Source organism: Arvicola amphibius, chromosome 5 (genome assembly GCF_903992535.2).
Source record: "Arvicola amphibius chromosome 5, mArvAmp1.2, whole genome shotgun sequence".
NCBI classification, from domain to species: domain Eukaryota; kingdom Metazoa; phylum Chordata; class Mammalia; order Rodentia; family Cricetidae; genus Arvicola; species Arvicola amphibius.
Window position 1 is genome coordinate 1340064 of NC_052051.1, and position 15979 is coordinate 1356042.

Genomic DNA, 15979 nt, shown 5'->3' on the forward strand with positions numbered 1-15979 from the left:
CCACAGCTGAGGGTCTGGAGGCCCACAGCCTCGAGCTAACCTTGGGAGGGCAACTGTCCAGAGCATCATACAGTGACCTTGTCAAGAAATGGCACCTGACTCCTATGTTCAACTCGGGGAGAACTGTGATCCTTTCCCCCAGAACACCCAGGACTGTACTTGGTTGCCGTCTCATTTGCACCAAGATGTGTGTGGCTCTCTCCTTAAGGTCAGATAGGCACAGGGGAGCTAGAAGGGGGAAAAGCCCCAGCAGAGAGAAGCTGCAGTGGAATGCCCGTCTGACAGGCCACATACAGCCCCTGGAGATCAGCGGAGAGGGGCATGACACCCAGCATGGTCCCCAGCCCACCCAAGAGACAAGCCTCAGGTAAAGAGCTGATGATCAAACCCTATACTCAGGAAGGCTGAAAGCGTATTTTAGGATAGGTCTTTCTAGGGCGCCTGTGCCCAGAAAGAACCGTGCAACCAGTATCTGCCAGGCTCTATACGGGCAAAGCAGCACGATGTGTGTGGCACTGGCCAGGCTGCTCTCAACTTGAGGGAAGAGGGCAGTCTAGAGAACCAACTCACAGAACCCACAGGCAACCAAAAATCAAAGTCTAAAGAGTTTATTCAGAAAAGGCCTCACTTGGCACCAGACTAAGAAAAGAGGCCCCTCCCCCAAGACCCTTAGGATCTGTTCACAAACACGGGCTCAGAGGGCAGTGGGGGAGGACACAGTGAGGTAAGGAGGGTTCTAAAGGCCATGGCCTTCCCTGAGGGCAGGGCCTTAGTCCCTCTGGTGGCTGCTTCAGTGGCCACCAGGGAGAGGCCAGCACTGTGGGGCACCAAGAAGAGCCAACAATGGGGCTCAGGGACTCAAGACAACCCCTGCAGTGGGCAGAGTAGGACTGAGATGCACCTCTAAGGCTTTGGGGGTTCAGCAGAGGCCCCCATCCCTGCCAACTTCTCTGACTCACCCACTGAGACTTCTGTGGTATCAGGGTGCTCCACCAAGTTCCCAAAGGTATCTTGCTCTATCCCCACCGGGCTTTCTGGGTCCTCTGTCCCCGCCTGGCTTTCTGAGTCCTCTGACCCCACCTGGCTTTCTGAGTCCTCTGGTCCATTCTCATCTTTCTGGGCCTCAGCACACTCTGAAGGTGTAGGAGGCAGGGCAGGGCATAACATATCAGTGCTATGGTTACTGGCTACTCCATCTCCCTCAGTCCCCTCCTCCACCTTCCTACGTTTTCTTACCTCATCAGTCACCCCGGCCCCATGGGTAACAGGACAGGGCTGTTCAGCCTCCCTGGGTTCCTGGCTGCTAGGGCTGAGGGCACACCCCTCAAGGTTGTGGACAATTTTCTCTACCTGAGGATCCCATGGGATCTGCTCCTGCCTGTTTCCCTCCAACTTTCTCTTCTTGCTCTCTTTGGGGCTCTGTGACTCAGCCTCACCCCTCTGGTCCCCATCCAAGGTTCCCACATCATCTTGGGGCTTTGTGCTCAGCAGTGAGGGATCCTCAGTTGTTCCACTGTCCCCACCCAGGTTCCTTCCAGATCCATAGGTCCGACCCCGTGTGCCAGCTTCTCGGAAGGGGTTTCTGGAGCCCTCATCCTTATCTGCCTGCCCTAGTGCCGGGAGTAGCTGGGGCCTGAATCTCCGCAACTTGTCATGGGGCCCCCAGACAAACTGGCAGTGTGGCTTGAAGTGCTTCCAAGCAAAGTACACCAGCTCGCGGCGCCAGCGCCGGCAGCGCACGGCAAACAGGAAGTAGTCCAGGGCACTCTGGCGCACGCTGGGTAATTTGTCGTGCAGTAGTGTCTCCTTCAGGAAGAAGTGGACCAGTGGTGCCTGGTAGTGCTCTAGGCCCAGCTCACCCAGTGACTTGAGGATGCGCGTAATACGCAGGTTGTTGTGGCTGTGTCTGTGAAAGTGGGTGACAAAAGGTTTTGGTTTGTTTTTTTAAGACAGGGTTTGTCTGTAGTTTTGGAGCCTGTCCTGGAACTAGCTCTTGTAAACCAGGCTGGCCTCAAACTCACAGAGATCCGCCTGCCTCTGCCTCCTGAGTGCTGGGATTAAAGGTGTGCGCCACCACCCCCCGTGGTGACAGGAGGTTGGATGGAACTTGCCCTGGGGATGCAGATCTGGCCAAGGCATCCCCAGCTGGCTTCATCTCAAATTTCAGGGTCTTCTCAGGCCCCCACCTGGGAAAGTGGCCTGTGTACCCCGGACCTGTGGACGCCCCAGTTCATGGACTCCTGCCTGGGAAACACAGCTGATAGCAGACCCAGAGTGACTGAGATGCCTGCATGAATGGAGGGGATGAAAACTCCCAAGCCAAGGGACTGGTTCCGTATAATACCGCAACCCCCACCACATGGCGGACCTGTACACTATGGCTGTATTAAGCTTCTCTGCTGGAAGCCCAGTCCCAGATACTAAAGGGGAGCAGCAGGGCCCTGCGCTCACCTGTTCAGGTTGCGGAAGCGTGGCTCGAAGTTCTGTGCACGGCAGACTATACCTGTGTCCCGGTCCTTAAGTTGGATCCCATAAAAGCCCAGCATGAGTTCATAGGCCTGGACAAGACGCTCTTTGACCTCCTTGGAGCGTTTAAATTCCTAGAAAACAACCCCATGGGGGCTCAAGTGACCCTCACTGGTCACTGCTCCCAAGGACCACTGGGTGGGGCGCTGGATACCAGGGAGGCCAGTGCCTTCCCTTAGGATGAGGTGACATCAGCACACCTCAGGAACGCTGTCACCTCTACTAACCCGAGTCACCTGCCACAAGGTATCCTTGCTGTCCCTATCCAGGGCCTCCCGACCCTTCTTTCTACTACTCAGCCTCTAAGGGATGCCCCCTTTCTGTGATGTCCCCAACGGGCAGCATCATTCCTATCAGGCAGACTTCTTTTTTTTTTTTTTTTTTTTTTTTTGGTTTTTCGAGACAGGGTTTCTCTGCAGCTTTTTAAGAGCCTGTCCTGGAACTAGCTCTTGTAGACCAGGCTGGCCTCGAACTCACAGAGATCCGCCTGCCTCTGCCTCCCGAGTGCTGGGATTAAAGGCGTGCGCCACCACCGCCCGGCCAGGCAGACTTCTATATGCCACAGGGGCACCTTTGTCGGTGACCTCTCTGCAGGCAGGGGTAGCTCTCCCTAACGTTCTAGCTGGGCCCAGGAAGGGAACTTACCTCAATCTCCTTGAGTGTGAGGGGCTTGGCATGCCAGTTCACTCCTGGTTCCCTCAGGGGAAACAGCCTGTGAAGACGGTGAGGAGACAGGTACTTTAGTATCAGCCAGCAACTCCTTGTCCTGAATCCAGTGCCTCCCTCTCATCCCTCTTTCCTATGCCTTCCTATTTTGTTCTTTCTCGTCCTGAGTCCTGTAGAGTTACTGCCACAGTGTGCGCCATGGCAAGAGGGCACTGGGAGCAGTCCTGGGAGCGATCCTCAAGCAAGGGATGTGTACTTGCCAGGAAATGACTGCTGTGTGGCACCCCACTCGAGCCCTGCTGAAACCAAGGCAGGTCGCTCCGGCTGCCCTCTGAACAGTCAGGCCTGCCCCACAGACCCGCACACACCGTCCCCACAGAGCCCGGCAACAGGGACACCAACTAGGTTGGCGGCAATCCCTGTCACATACATAGAGGCTCATGGAAGGAAGGAGTGCTTCAGACACACCTAAGTCTACACACCACACGATAGCTCCCACCCAGACCAGCCCTCTCCCTAGGTTCCACTCACCACTGGATGTAGGAGTGATTCTCTTCAAGGAGCTCATAGTTGTCTTTCCAGTGCTCAAGAATTTCCTCAATGAAAGAACCTGGAAGTCCCATGGGGAAAGTCAGCTACAGAGGCCTCTGTGACATAGCTCATGGGGCAGAGCTATGTGAAAAATCACTGCCTACCCTCAATTGCTTTAGGGTTCACAGGACTCAGCGGAGCTATCCATAGCTCATCAAACACAAAATGTGCTAGTTTTAGGTAACTTGGCCTACTTCTGTATGTGAGGGGTGCACTATTTCCTCTCTGGGGTGGGCATGTATGTATGTGTGTGTATGTATGTGTATGTGTATGTATGTGCACATATATAGGTGTGCATGTATATATGTGTGCATGTATTGTGTATGTGCATATATGTATGTATGTGTACATGTGTATGCATGCATATGCATGTGTGCATATATATGAGTGTATGTGTATGTATATGTATGTGTGTGTATGCATGCGTATGCATGTGTGTGTGTGCGTGCGCATATGTATTTATTGTCAGCTAGGAAGCTAGGAAGAAATCCCCATAGAAACCGAGCCTGGAACATGGTCTAGGGAAGGTGTCTTTGAAGGCCAGACAGCAAACGCCTCAGCTATTTAGCTGCATGGCCTTTTCCATGCTATAGTGAAAGAGTAATTGTATAAATGGATGGATGTGAGCAGGCAAAACAAAACTTTCAAAAAAAGTTTCAAATAACGCTTATGTCACAAAACAAATATGGCGCCTCAGGTCTATAATTTCAGCACTTGGGAGTCTGAAGTGGGAAAATCTTGAGTTTGAGACCAGCGTGGGATACACAGAAAGACCATTTTAAAACCCCGAAAGCTTACTCTCTGGCCCCTCAACCTAAGCTCCAATCCCCTTGGCAGCTTCAAGGAGACACTGCAGAGACATTTGAAAGCCAAAACTGGCTAGGCAGTGGTGGCGACGGCCTTTAATCCCAGCACTTGGGAGGCAGAGGCAGGCGGATCTCTGTGAGTTCAAGGCCAGCCTGGTCTACAAGAGCTAGTTCCAGGACAGGTTCCAAAGCTACAGACAAACCCTGTTTTGAAAACTGGACTGAGGACAACAGACAGCCTAACAGAACGGACAACTGGCCAAAGGCAGAAGGGTTGGAGCTGAGTGAGGAGGTACCGTTTGGCTGGAAGCAGATCTCATTCTTGTAGAAACTCAGGTTGGACATGTCACCATTACAGTCTTGATCTGCCAAATCCTGAAGAGCCAGAGAAAGGATGGGTGAGGATTCATGAGAAACAGGCTGTTTCTGAGGGACCCTAACTCATGCAGACCCCAAAGGTCAGCCAGTGCTAATGGGTACAGAGGATAGACTGAGGTGATCCCCTGTGCCAGCCAGGGAGCCCGTGTGAGCACACAGTCACGTGTTCTGTCAGAACATGGTCCCCCATTTTAAAGCTACTTTCTGAGGCTCAGGTAAGACAACATGCTCTATCACCCATGACTAGGAGAAGGGCACGGATCTGCGCTGACAATGAAGAACACATCCCAGAACCCAAAGTTGGAGTTTCAGCAGGCCAGGGGTTACTCTACTTGGGAAGAGTGTCTCAAGGTAGGGGCCATGTGTACCTACCGGATAGTGGTGTCGGTACCTTTGCATGTCCTGCATAGCTCGCCAGTTTCGATACCCTGTCATCTTGGGCTGGAGAGAGAATAAAAGGAATAAGTTACCTGGAAAGTGTCCAGGATGAAGGCAGCAGGGCTTGGGCCAACCACCATTGAGCTCTAGGCAAGAGGAATGGGTATTTGTTTTTTCTTCTGGTCTCCACCCACCTGTGTCAGGAGTTCTGAGAAGGTCGATCCAGACACTAGAGAAACACACCTCCATGTCAACACAGAGGAACGGGAGTAGCCTCAACTACCACTCCTGCCTCTCTCAGGGCTCCCCTCTTCTCCTTAGGGAGCTTTGGCCCAGGCTAGCTCCTTTGGCCCAGGCTAACCTGAATACTTCCAAGGTGTGCATGGCTGGTGCTTTTCTGTCCCCAGGCCCCAGCTGGTCTGCTGGCCAACCTCGTTTGGGTCTAAGTCCTATGAGTGTCCCCCTTCCCTGAGTACCATAGAATTTTCCCCCACATTATGCTATGAATGGTCACTGGGCTGTATCCCCAAGGGCAGCTACTTTGCCAGCCACAGTCTCAAGAGGAAACCCAGATGCCTCTGATGGATGGGGGACGAATGAGGCCCCTTCCCTGCAAACCCCTGCTCCTCCCTGGCTTAATGTGATAGAAGACACTATGCCTCCAAGCTAGGACTGGCTTGTTTGTTTTGTTTTGTTTGTTTGTTTGTTTGTTTTTTGGAGACAGGGTTTCTCGGTCCTAGCTGTCCTGGAACTACCTCTTGTAGACAAGGCTGGCCTTGAACTCACAGAGATCCACCTGCCTCTGCCTCCCAATTGCTGCTGGGATTAAAGGCGTTCACCACTTCACCACCACCGCCTGGAGGGCCTGGCTTTTAGTGACTACTCCTTCAGATATGATCCAAGAGCTCTCACGGGGAAACAATTCCTATCAGGGCCTTTGGACTTTACCTAGCCTCAGCTTGGTTCCATTGTAGTCAGACAGAGGCCCGCTCTGGCCTGCCTAGAAGGCCGGCCTGAGAGGCTGCCTTTTCAGATTCTGGGCCACCTTCCCAAAATAGCAGACACCCAGAGATTGTAGCAGCGGAGAGATTTTCTAGGCTTACCACCAAACCTGAAACCACAGTCATTTGTAACCAGGACAGCTCATCTTACAGAATGACACTGCGACTTATTTGCTGGTTGCTACAAAAGTATACCCGGAGACAAGCTCTTGATGGCAACAAAAGTTACCAGAGCTAGAGGCAGACAAGACAGCCCCCTGCCTCAGGTCTCCTAGACTGGGGTCGCTTCCGAGCCCGTGGAGTCGGTCTGCAGTTGGGGGGCGAACGTGGGGCGGAGGAAGGGCAACCAGAGCAAAGGCCACCCACGCAGGACGGGGACCTGGGGCGCTCTCTGACGTCACCCACGCACGACCCCCCATCAGTCGCTGCCCTGACGTCACCGGCGCTCGGTCCGACACGGCCTGGGCCCGGCGCCCCCTCGGGACAGCGGCCAGTGCCAGGCGCTGCCGGCCTGGTGTCGCCCTGTCGCCCTCCCGCCCTCCTGCACCTGGAACACGCCTGGCCGTGTCTCCTCCGCGTCGCCTTCCTCGTCGCCCGTGTCCGCATCGCCCGTATCATCCGCCTGGCTGTCCTCGCCATCCTCCTCGCTCTCGTCCTCCCAGGTGGAATCGCAGTTCGGGTCGTCCATGCTCGAGAGGCAGGACCCGCTTTCCGCGGAAAGGAAAGTGAAAGAGGAGGAAGCGCGGAGGCGGGGCGGCGCCAGGTCCCGCCCACCGCTCAGTTTCCGCCGTTACGCGGGGAGCGGAGAGGAGGCAATCCCGGCGAAGGGCAACCCCTGGAGGCTGTGCACCGGGGATCCCTGCCCCCCACCGTCTCCCGGAGGATAGAGGGAGGCTTCTCCCCAGCCCTGCGGGAAGTGCTTCTCTGCCTGCTGTGAAGGCTGCTGGGTGCTGCTGGTCTCTAACCTTGGTTGAGCTGTCTAACTGCGGTATCCCCTGTCTGGATTCTGAGTCCATACTAGCTCACACTGTACGTATTTGTGTGTAGCTGTTTGGATGCACATAGACACCAGAGATCGGTGTTGAGGATAGCTCTTCAGTAGCGTTGCCCACCCTATTGTTTTGAGACAGGGGCTCTTTCGCTTGGAGCTCACAGATCCAGAAAATTCCAGGGATCCTACTGTCTCTGCGTCCCCAACACTGGAATTACAGGTATACGCCACCAACTCCAGCTTCTAGGTTGTGCTCAAACGCAGGCAATCTTATGCTTGTAAGGCAAGGCATTTAAAACAATAACATCAAGAAAACCATTTGAGCCATGTCCGTACACCCCTCTGCTTTCTGAAAGAACAATCGTGAAATCCTGAAGCTATGGGAGTCCTGGAAACCCGCTAATGTCCACTGCAAATTTCCTGGGATCATGTGGATAGGTAGCCTTTGGGTATTAGTTGGAATTCCTCTGCCGACTGTGGCCACGAGTCTGACCTCCTTAAGTGACATACTGTTTGAGACGAGATAGGGAAAGTTAAGGGGACATGAATGGGATGCAGGGGAAAGGACTCTCATTCCAGTATGGCTGAAGTTTCTCACCAGTTGAGAGTTAGGAATTCTAGGACAGTTAATAAAAAATTTTTGAAGACTACCTACATAGAGAAAATATTCCTTCTATATAGCCATAGCCAGGTGTTGTGGCACACTGTTTATTATGTATATAGTGTTCTGCCTGCATGTATGACCGCAGGCCAGAAGAGGGCGCCAGATCTCATTAAAGATGGTTGTGAGCCACCATGTGGGGGCTGGGAATTAAACTCAGGACCCCTGGAAGAGCAGCCAATGCTGAGCCATCTCTCCAGCCCTCCCCCCAATATTAAAATAGTAATGATTGTACTTCAGGTTTATGTGTATATAACCTTCAAGTGTGGCCTTAACTCCTTGACCAGATGTGAATCTGTAATTATCTGGGAATCTCACAGTAAAAATACATTGTCTCTAGTGACTCTCCAGTACACAATAGAGATTGTGGAACGATCTGTTAAATTCTCTAGCAACTCCTTGAGTTAAACTTCAGAACCCACCACAACTGGACTGATGGACGACTAGAGATGCATATGCCATTTTCTCTCGAGAAGCTCGTCCACTTGGATGAGCTCTGCTCTTCCCAAACACCTCTATCAACCCATGCGTTTAAACTAGATTTCCAGACTCCATCTCTGCCTCACACCAACTCACCCTGTGAAGTCAAGAATCCTGGCTTTTTCTGAGTGATCTCTGAAAGAACTCATGGACCAGCAGAACCATCAGTGGGTAGAGGCACTTGCCATCAAACCTGGCAACCTGAACTCACTCCAAGGGACCCACGTGGTCGAAGACAAGAACTGACTGCTGAAAGTTGTCCCTGACCTCCTTGTGTACTCCCACATAAATACATATGCACATTAAATAAATAAAAATGTAATAAAAAAACACATTTCGGTGCTGTAGGTGGCAGCATGGAGCTGTGTCTGACCTCTGCTCCACTGCTTTTGATACCGGCCCTGCTCAGGCTGGACCTGGTTAAACACTTCGTTGGCAGTGGCGTATGCCTTTAATCCCAGCACTCGGAAGGCAGAGGCAGGCGGATCTCTGAGAGTTCGAGGCCAGCCTGGTCTACAGAGCGAGTTCCAGGATAGGCTCCAAAGCTACGCAGGGAATCCTGTCTCGAAAAACCAAACTGAAACAACAAAAACCAAACATGTCTTTAGATAGGGAAGCTAAAGGTGGAATGTTAGTGGGTGCTGGGGACATCTCCTCAAGGTTTGGCCATCCCTTAGATGGACAACACCCACCCCTAACTGCCCCAGAAAGTTCAAAGATCGACGTGCCATGAGCTGATAATAATATCTGCAGGAGGCGGGTGCCAGTGCAGCAGCTGCAGACCCGTGCTGTTAGTGTTAAAGATACCAACACCAGTGTTTCTGTTGCAGCCACGTTGAATTGCCTGTTAGTTGCTTTTGAGAGACTGCCACGTGCTGCTCTTTCCTTGAGTATCTTTGGTCTGAAAATGCCCAGGGTGGCTCAGTGCTGTCTCACCTACAATGAGGGTCAAAATATTTCCCCGAGTCATGAAGAAAAGGAGACTTCTGTCCACATAGGAGGTAGTAGGGCTTGCCTTGAGCTTTGCAGGTGTCTGGCTGGAGTGAGCTCAGGTTAGAAGTCCTTTCGGAATAACAAGTTACAACCCTGTTATTTTGCCCTTTCTGATTCCCCCACTACCACAAACACTTTGTAGCCTGCTGTTGCTACTCAGCATTCTTCATTGTTTTCTGTGCAGAACCCACTCCTGGTTCCCTTCTCTACCACCTCTGAGCCAGACTGGGAGAGGTAAGACCACACCTACCTGAAGGATCCATACTGAATTCTCTCCAGAGCAGAGAAGAAAGAAAATGCCTCTCTATTCTTTACAGAACAGGTGTCCTTGTGGTCCCGTGTCCTCAACAAAGGATGCCATCTATGGTGGAGGTTGTCAGTCTCAGCACCAGTGCGGCTTTTCAGTTATTAGAAGTCTGAACTTTTGTTTTACAGCTAGTAGCACTCTTGCCTCCTTTGCACTCCTCAGCTATTGTTGGTAGCTTCTTCTTCTTGGTTAGGGGTGCACAGATCCCAGCCTAGGCCGGGGAAGGGTAAGCAGAACTCCAGGTTATACTGCCAGGCTGTGACATACTTCATGCTAGCAGCATGACCTAGACACACCTCTCTCTTTCTCTCTCTCTCTCTCTCTCTCTCTCTCTCTCCTCTCTCTCTCCTCTCTCTCTCTCTCTCTCTCTCTCTCTCTCTCTCGTGTGTGTCTATTTTTTCAAAACAGGGTTTCTCTGTTTAACAGCTCTGGCTGTCCTGGAACTCACTTTGTAAACTAGGCTGGCCTCAAACTCACAGAGATCTGCTTGCCTCTGCCTCCTGAGCGCTGGGATTAAAGGCGTGTGTCACCACTGCCCAGCTACCTAGATCTTTCTTAAGGGACACAGGGACTCAGGAGGGCAGCAGGTTTGAGACAATGTGGCCAGATGGGACATTGGGTGAAGTCTGCTGCCAGAACAAACTGAAAATGACTCAGGACAAATGTCTTGACCTGACCCTCCTGCTGCTCTCGTGCCCCTACATTGTTCTCAGGTGGTTTTAAAAGAATGAACCTGATTGGAGAGAAGACTGCCTTCTTGATCATAACCCATTGCTCCTCAGGGGCACTGTCTGCTCCCCATTTTTCCTGCTAGTGGTGGATTCAATAGCAAGGCTTCTCCCACCAAATAAGACTCCAGTAGTGAACACTGGGCGTGGAGTGGCCCCAAGCCAGTTCCCCAAACATGCTGTAACACTGCTTTCCCTGTCTCTTGCACTAGGACATGTATGTCACCGCTCCAGGTCCGAGCAGTCTACAGTGTCAGGGCCTCATCTCAGTAGGCTCCTCTTCTACCCCATCCCAGGAGGCAGGAAACTGTTATGACTTTGTCCAGGCCCTACAGAAGAGAGGACAGGACAGGAACCTAGATGAACTCATCTGTATCCACTCAAGATGCTTTCAGCGCCAGGGAGGGACTAGTGGTATATTCATGGTGACCCACCTGTCCTGACTAGGAGTGGCAGTGGGCTGGTACAGGCCAGCTTGGGGCCCAACACTGGGACCCTGCAGTCACTGGCAATCGTCAGGATGGTCTGGTCAGTACAGCAGCTGGGCAGGCAGTGGTGAGGGCTGGGGCTAGGGGTGGGTGTCCCGCTAGTCTGTGATGCCGGGAAGCTGTCTAACTGCACAGCTATGAATCCTGTGGTGGGGAAAACACTTATTTTAGTAGCAAATCACACAACTGCCAAGATGATTCTTTTTAATGCTTTAATGTTTTGCAGATGAAAGTGTGCTTCAACCATCAGCCCAGTGGCTCTTCGGTCTGATGGCTATGCCTGTATTCCATGGCCTTAATTGTTTTTTTCCCAAGTTACTAAAATTACAAAAATAACCGCTAAAAATTCTGTATCTGGCATATAAAAACAGGGCCAGAGGTATCTCAGTAGTTACCTTAAAACAAAACATCTCAGAAAAAAACACATCACAAGTTTAACTTCTGCAGTATTTTTCTTCATACAAAACACTAGTAAAATAGGCTTCTTAAAAATTAAATAGTAAAATACCAACCAAATTATATACATTGTTACAGTACAAATGAATGAGGCAAAATATCCAGTTCTGTTTTCCAGATGGGGGAGGCCTTCTGTGCACAGTGTGAACTCCAAAGACACCGCTTCCTGATGCTGGTGCACACAGGACGAGAGGATGCAGAGTGGGCATCCAGGGAAGATGGGTGGCTCCCTCGTCAAAGGGCAGTGAGGGCGGCCGCTTATTGCTTGCTGACTCTCGGTCCTCTGGTCCGATGCACCTGCTCCTCTCCACACACCGTGGACACAGGGGGAACCAACCAGGAGAAAGCAAGAGGCTGGCTCAGAGGCTTCACCATCCAAGCAGAGTGGACGCTGGACCAATCAGGTGCTCTGATGGTCTGCCGACACAGGAGAAGCCCCCACTAGCATCTCTGCTGGATGGTCACATTCACCCAGGGCCCTGAGAACAGGCAGTGAGGGCTTGCAGCACTGGAGCATGGCTGTGGCCGCCTGGGGCTGCGGTGTCTATGTTCGGCGCCTCTTGGCAGCACTGGGGCTGGAAGGGTTGCTGTTGGCGGTCAGGACCTTGTCAGTGACCCGGCTGCGTTTCCGCTTGTCTGCCCCTTCTTTGCACCCCAAGTCTGAGGAGTTCCTCTCCTTGTCTTTGCTGGATTTTTCTAATGCTTTCCCCAAGCTCCCTGAAGATGAAAAAACTGAGAAACAAAATCATTTGGCTGAAAACAATATACAGAAACTCCTTCCGCTTTCCTGTTCAGCTAGGGGATCAGATGCACATCAGGCCCTTTGCCCCTAAAGTCCCCTAGGGAGGAGGCCTGCACAGCTGGGCTACAAGAGAAACCTAGTCTCCCTAGGGGTCTCCTGAGCACACCCCGATGCTACCACGTTTGGCCTTAGTCTGAACGCTTGGCCCCTCCTGCCTAAGGGGATCCGCACTGAGTTCATCTTTAAGTGGATCCTCCATCCCTCAGATCCCACGTGAGGCAGGTTTCAGGAGTGAGGAGACAGGGGCATTCCACACTTACCATCATCAGCCCCACTGTGGGGGTCCACATCCTCCTTCATCTCCTCCTTCATTTCCTCTTCAATGACTTTTCCTGTGGAGGAGACAGCTGCCGTTCACTGGAAACCCACGGTGGTGGCCAGCGCTGGGGGACGGTCTGGCCATGACTGCTTCCGATTCTCGCTGCCCACACAGGCCTCGGCATCCATCACGAGATGGCATCCATCAGGAGACTGCCTTTGAGCACCGCTCTCCCCAGCCCTGGGCTCCCAAAACCTCCCAGGTGCCACTGGAGGCGGGGTCTGAGCAGGATCCTTCCACCTCCCTGGAGGCCCCAGACCTCCCCACCTTTGGCCTGGTCCGGCTTTTTTTATTCCCAGCCCTGATGGTGGCCGCGTCTCACCTTCTCGGACCTCCTGAATGATCTCATCGGGAAGGACAAAGTTCCTCTCTGGGTTTGGGAATGGAAGAATCTCAGACTCGTGCTGCCGGCACAAAGCATTTTGTATTTTCAAGAAACAGAAAACAGGATGTCAGCGCACCAAGACGCGCGGGGAGCAGGCTGGAGGCTGACTGCTGAGGGCTCCTTCCTTTGGCTGGCAGAATCTACCTCAGCTGGGCTTTTCAAATGAGTAGGGAGGCCCAGGATAGCATCAGCCCAATGAAAGCAGAGGACAGGATCGGGTTCATGCAGCCGAGAGGACCCTGAAGACACGGCAGCCCTGCTGATAGGCACACCAGGACCTGACCTGGCTCACCGTGGCAGCATGGCACCAGGACAGTATTCTCCAGGAGCACCATGACCACAGGCGCCTCCAGCTCCACCCATCCCGGTACCTAGGTACACGGCCTATCTGACCAGCCCGGTTACCAGTTACCCTGCATACCTGTCACACATTGCCAGCTCTCTAAACCGGTTACCTAGGTTCCCACCAGACCCAGCTACCTCTAAGCTCTATGAAGAGGACTGTGTCTGGCTCCCACAGAGACATCAAATTCACCTCCGTGGGACTCAGGTACGGTCACCCTCCACCTAAAGCACTCTGCTGATGCTTCTCTCTGCATCTCAGCACCCACCTATCTCCCTGGAGACCTTTTGTGACCACCCCAAATCTAAAGCAGGTTTCTAGTTAGTGCTTTTCACAGCAGGGCCTGAGCTTTCCTGAAGGAGGGACCTCGGCTACTGAGGTCACATCTACTCTGCATAGCAAACCCCCAAGTGAGCAGTGGGCTCTGTCCTGTACCGCAGATGATCCTAGGAAGACAGGAATGCGGGGCTTGTCTTCACCTTCAGCCCCCAAGTGGGTGGGCCACGGTCCAACTCACCAGTGCCTGCATGTCATACATAGTGCTCAGATGGTCCCAGATGACCTTGGATGGCACCTGGCGCCCAATGTTCTGGCTGAACTTGTCTCGAATACAAATCATGTGGAAGTGCCGATTCACCCCTGCCAGACAGGACAGTGGGTTAAGGGATGGGGCGGCACCTCTGTGCAGAGAGCAAGGATGCTGGAGGGGCAGGAATAGGAGATGGCAGGTGGTGGTGGGGGGTGCAGGAGTCAGGTGTCACAGGGAATAGAGGTGTCACAAGGCAAGTGGGTGTTCCAGGGACAAGGGTGTACAGCAGGCGGGTCCTAGAGGGGCTGCAGAAGCGGGGAGAGTGGAGGCATTCCCTGGGGAAGAAGTGTCTCAAGGACAGGAGTGTCCCCAGGGTGAGGGCTTCTCGGGTAGGAAAGTCATGGGGTATCGGATTAGCAGGGCACCCCGAAATGGGAGGTCCCATCCCGGGAGAGGTCGCAGGCTCCGCCCGCCCGCCCGCCCGCCCGCCGGCCGGTTAGCCCGCCCCACCCCCACGCGGGTGCGCGGCGCCGCGCGGCGCTCACCGACAGGCTTGTGGCCCAGCATGGCGTGGAAGAGGCACACCTCCACCTCAGGGCTCCACACCACCGTTTCTTCAGCAGGGCTCGGAGCTGCCTCCCCTGGGCCCTTGTCACCTGGGGCGCCCGTGCCGCCCACCTCGGCCTCCCCCATGGCCGCCGGCGAGCAACGAGCGCCCGGCGAGAGGAGGCTGGCTACAGGCTCCGCGCAGGCGTACTCGATGCTGAGGGCGCGCACTCGCCGGGCTCGGGAACGCCGCGCACCCGCGTCCGCGCAGGCGCAACAGAGGCTGGCTTCCGGTGCCGGCAGCGCCCTCTGGTGTCCAATCCTTTCCCTGCCTTCGACTCATATAGCGAGGGAGAGGGCACCAGCTGGGCGTGGTGGCACAGTCCCTTAATCCCAGCACTCGGGAGACAGAGACAGTAGAGTCTCTGAGAGTTCCAAGCCATCCAGATCTGCATAGTGTGATATACACGCCCCAAAGTTAAATATGTTAAAAGATGAAAAAGATCCCGCTTCACCTGAGATGATGTCTTGGAAAAGAGCTCAGGTTGCATAGCCAGAAGTAACAGATGCCAAAAGTGACAGGCTTTGTCTCCCCTGCCAGTGATAAATTATACACTATGCAAATTACATTTCAATTAAACAGTTTAAAGGATCCCCCCCCCCAAAAAAACAAGTTAGAGGCTAGTGAGATGCTAGATCTCATTCTATAGAGATGCTCATAACCTAGGGCTGATAGCTGGATCTCCACCCCGGGATCCTGGAGGGGCAAGACAGAACCAACTCCCGAGAGCTGTACACTAACCTCTATATCTATACTGTGGTGTGTGCACACTTGCACACCCACCCACACCATAAATAAACAAAAATAAAAGCCTGACAACCAAACCTTGTAGAAGTGAGGCTCTGCTTATCTTTGAGTGGCCCTGGCCTGGGTGCGCATGACAACCCAGGAGTTCAGTGCTTTCTTGGCATCAGGAGACAGAAATCTGGGTCCTGCCAGCCTTGCTATCTACTTCTGCAGAGATGGGTTGTCAGATTTCAGGCAGGCATTAGTTACTGGTCTGGTCACATCGCTACACAGGATTGGGCAGGGCCAAGGGCTGGGCTGAGTAGCCTTAAGAATGTGGTCCCTCCTTGAGGTTTGAGCCACCCCAGTCAGCTGTGCATGGGCCCTCCCTGACACCCTCTACGTTCCCATGAGAGACATAGGGTGTCTCTCATCCCTTGGCTGTACCCTCCATGTTCAGGCTTCAGGCTGCTGCCTCTCAGCTGTGTGGGTGAGAGACTGAGGTCCTTTGTAAGACCGTTTTCCTTTGTGCCAGGAGCCACTGTATTCCTGGACTCTCGGTACTGATAAGAATCGTCTCCTGGTTGCCATTGGCCTTGGAATCCAGTCCTAGCCCTGTACCTGCCCTTCATTCAAGCCTGAAACGTAACAGTGCTCACAATAGTGAGCAGGGTACCGTGGAGGGTGCAGTCTCTGACCAGCCTCATTGTCTGAGACAGCTCAGGACTCAGAGCCAACCAGCAGTCTGTAGCCAGGTCTCAGCTTCCCCACTGTGGAGGTGCAGCTGGGAGAAGAGCCCCCACAATGCCATGGGGGAA

At 53.3% G+C, this 15979-nt stretch overlaps 2 protein-coding genes across 4 annotated transcripts; both read right to left on the bottom strand.

Moving 5' to 3' along the window:
• Nucleotides 1-592: 592 nt before the first annotated feature.
• Nucleotides 593-7094, bottom strand: Ogfr (opioid growth factor receptor). The gene is made up of 7 exons (XM_038330191.1): nt 6894-7094; nt 5340-5408; nt 4886-4964; nt 3724-3802; nt 3172-3238; nt 2452-2600; nt 593-1906 (listed from the first exon to the last, which is right to left on the bottom strand). The coding sequence occupies exons 1-7, from the start codon at nt 7032-7034 to the stop codon at nt 904-906; spliced, it is 1587 nt and encodes a 528-aa protein (XP_038186119.1). The 5' UTR covers nt 7035-7094; the 3' UTR covers nt 593-903.
• Nucleotides 7095-11192: 4098 nt separating this feature from the next.
• On the bottom strand, nt 11193-14604 carry LOC119814640 (MRG domain binding protein). 3 transcript variants are annotated; one of them, XM_038330551.2, is made up of 5 exons: nt 14374-14604; nt 13817-13938; nt 12894-12975; nt 12513-12584; nt 11193-12037 (listed from the first exon to the last, which is right to left on the bottom strand). In XM_038330551.2, the coding sequence occupies exons 1-5, from the start codon at nt 14519-14521 to the stop codon at nt 11892-11894; spliced, it is 570 nt and encodes a 189-aa protein (XP_038186479.1). In that variant the 5' UTR covers nt 14522-14604; the 3' UTR covers nt 11193-11891. The 3 variants fall into 3 exon arrangements, 2 of the variants coding, with proteins under 2 accessions (XP_038186479.1, XP_038186478.1); XM_038330550.2 differs by having other exon boundaries at nt 11193-12182; XR_005285446.1 differs by having other exon boundaries at nt 11961-12037; nt 12513-12975.
• Nucleotides 14605-15979: the final 1375 nt, after the last annotated feature.

Excerpts from the sequence above, each read along its gene's own strand:
- LOC119814640 (XM_038330550.2), bottom strand. The coding sequence starts at position 14,521 with ATGGGGGAGGCCGAGGTGGGCGGCACGGGCGCCCCAGGTGACAAGGGC. Across the intron at positions 12,585-12,893 it reads CATTCAGGAGGTCCGAGAAG|GAAAAGTCATTGAAGAGGAA; the intron begins GTGAGACGCGGC and ends TCTCCTCCACAG. Across the intron at positions 12,183-12,512 it reads CCACAGTGGGGCTGATGATG|TTTTTTCATCTTCAGGGAGC; the intron begins GTAAGTGTGGAA and ends TTTGTTTCTCAG.
- Ogfr (XM_038330191.1), bottom strand. The coding sequence starts at position 7,034 with ATGGACGACCCGAACTGCGATTCCACCTGGGAGGACGAGAGCGAGGAG. Across the intron at positions 4,965-5,339 it reads GGTACCGACACCACTATCCG|GATTTGGCAGATCAAGACTG; the intron begins GTAGGTACACAT and ends CTGGCTCTTCAG. Across the intron at positions 1,907-2,451 it reads CGCTTCCGCAACCTGAACAG|ACACAGCCACAACAACCTGC; the intron begins GTGAGCGCAGGG and ends CCACTTTCACAG.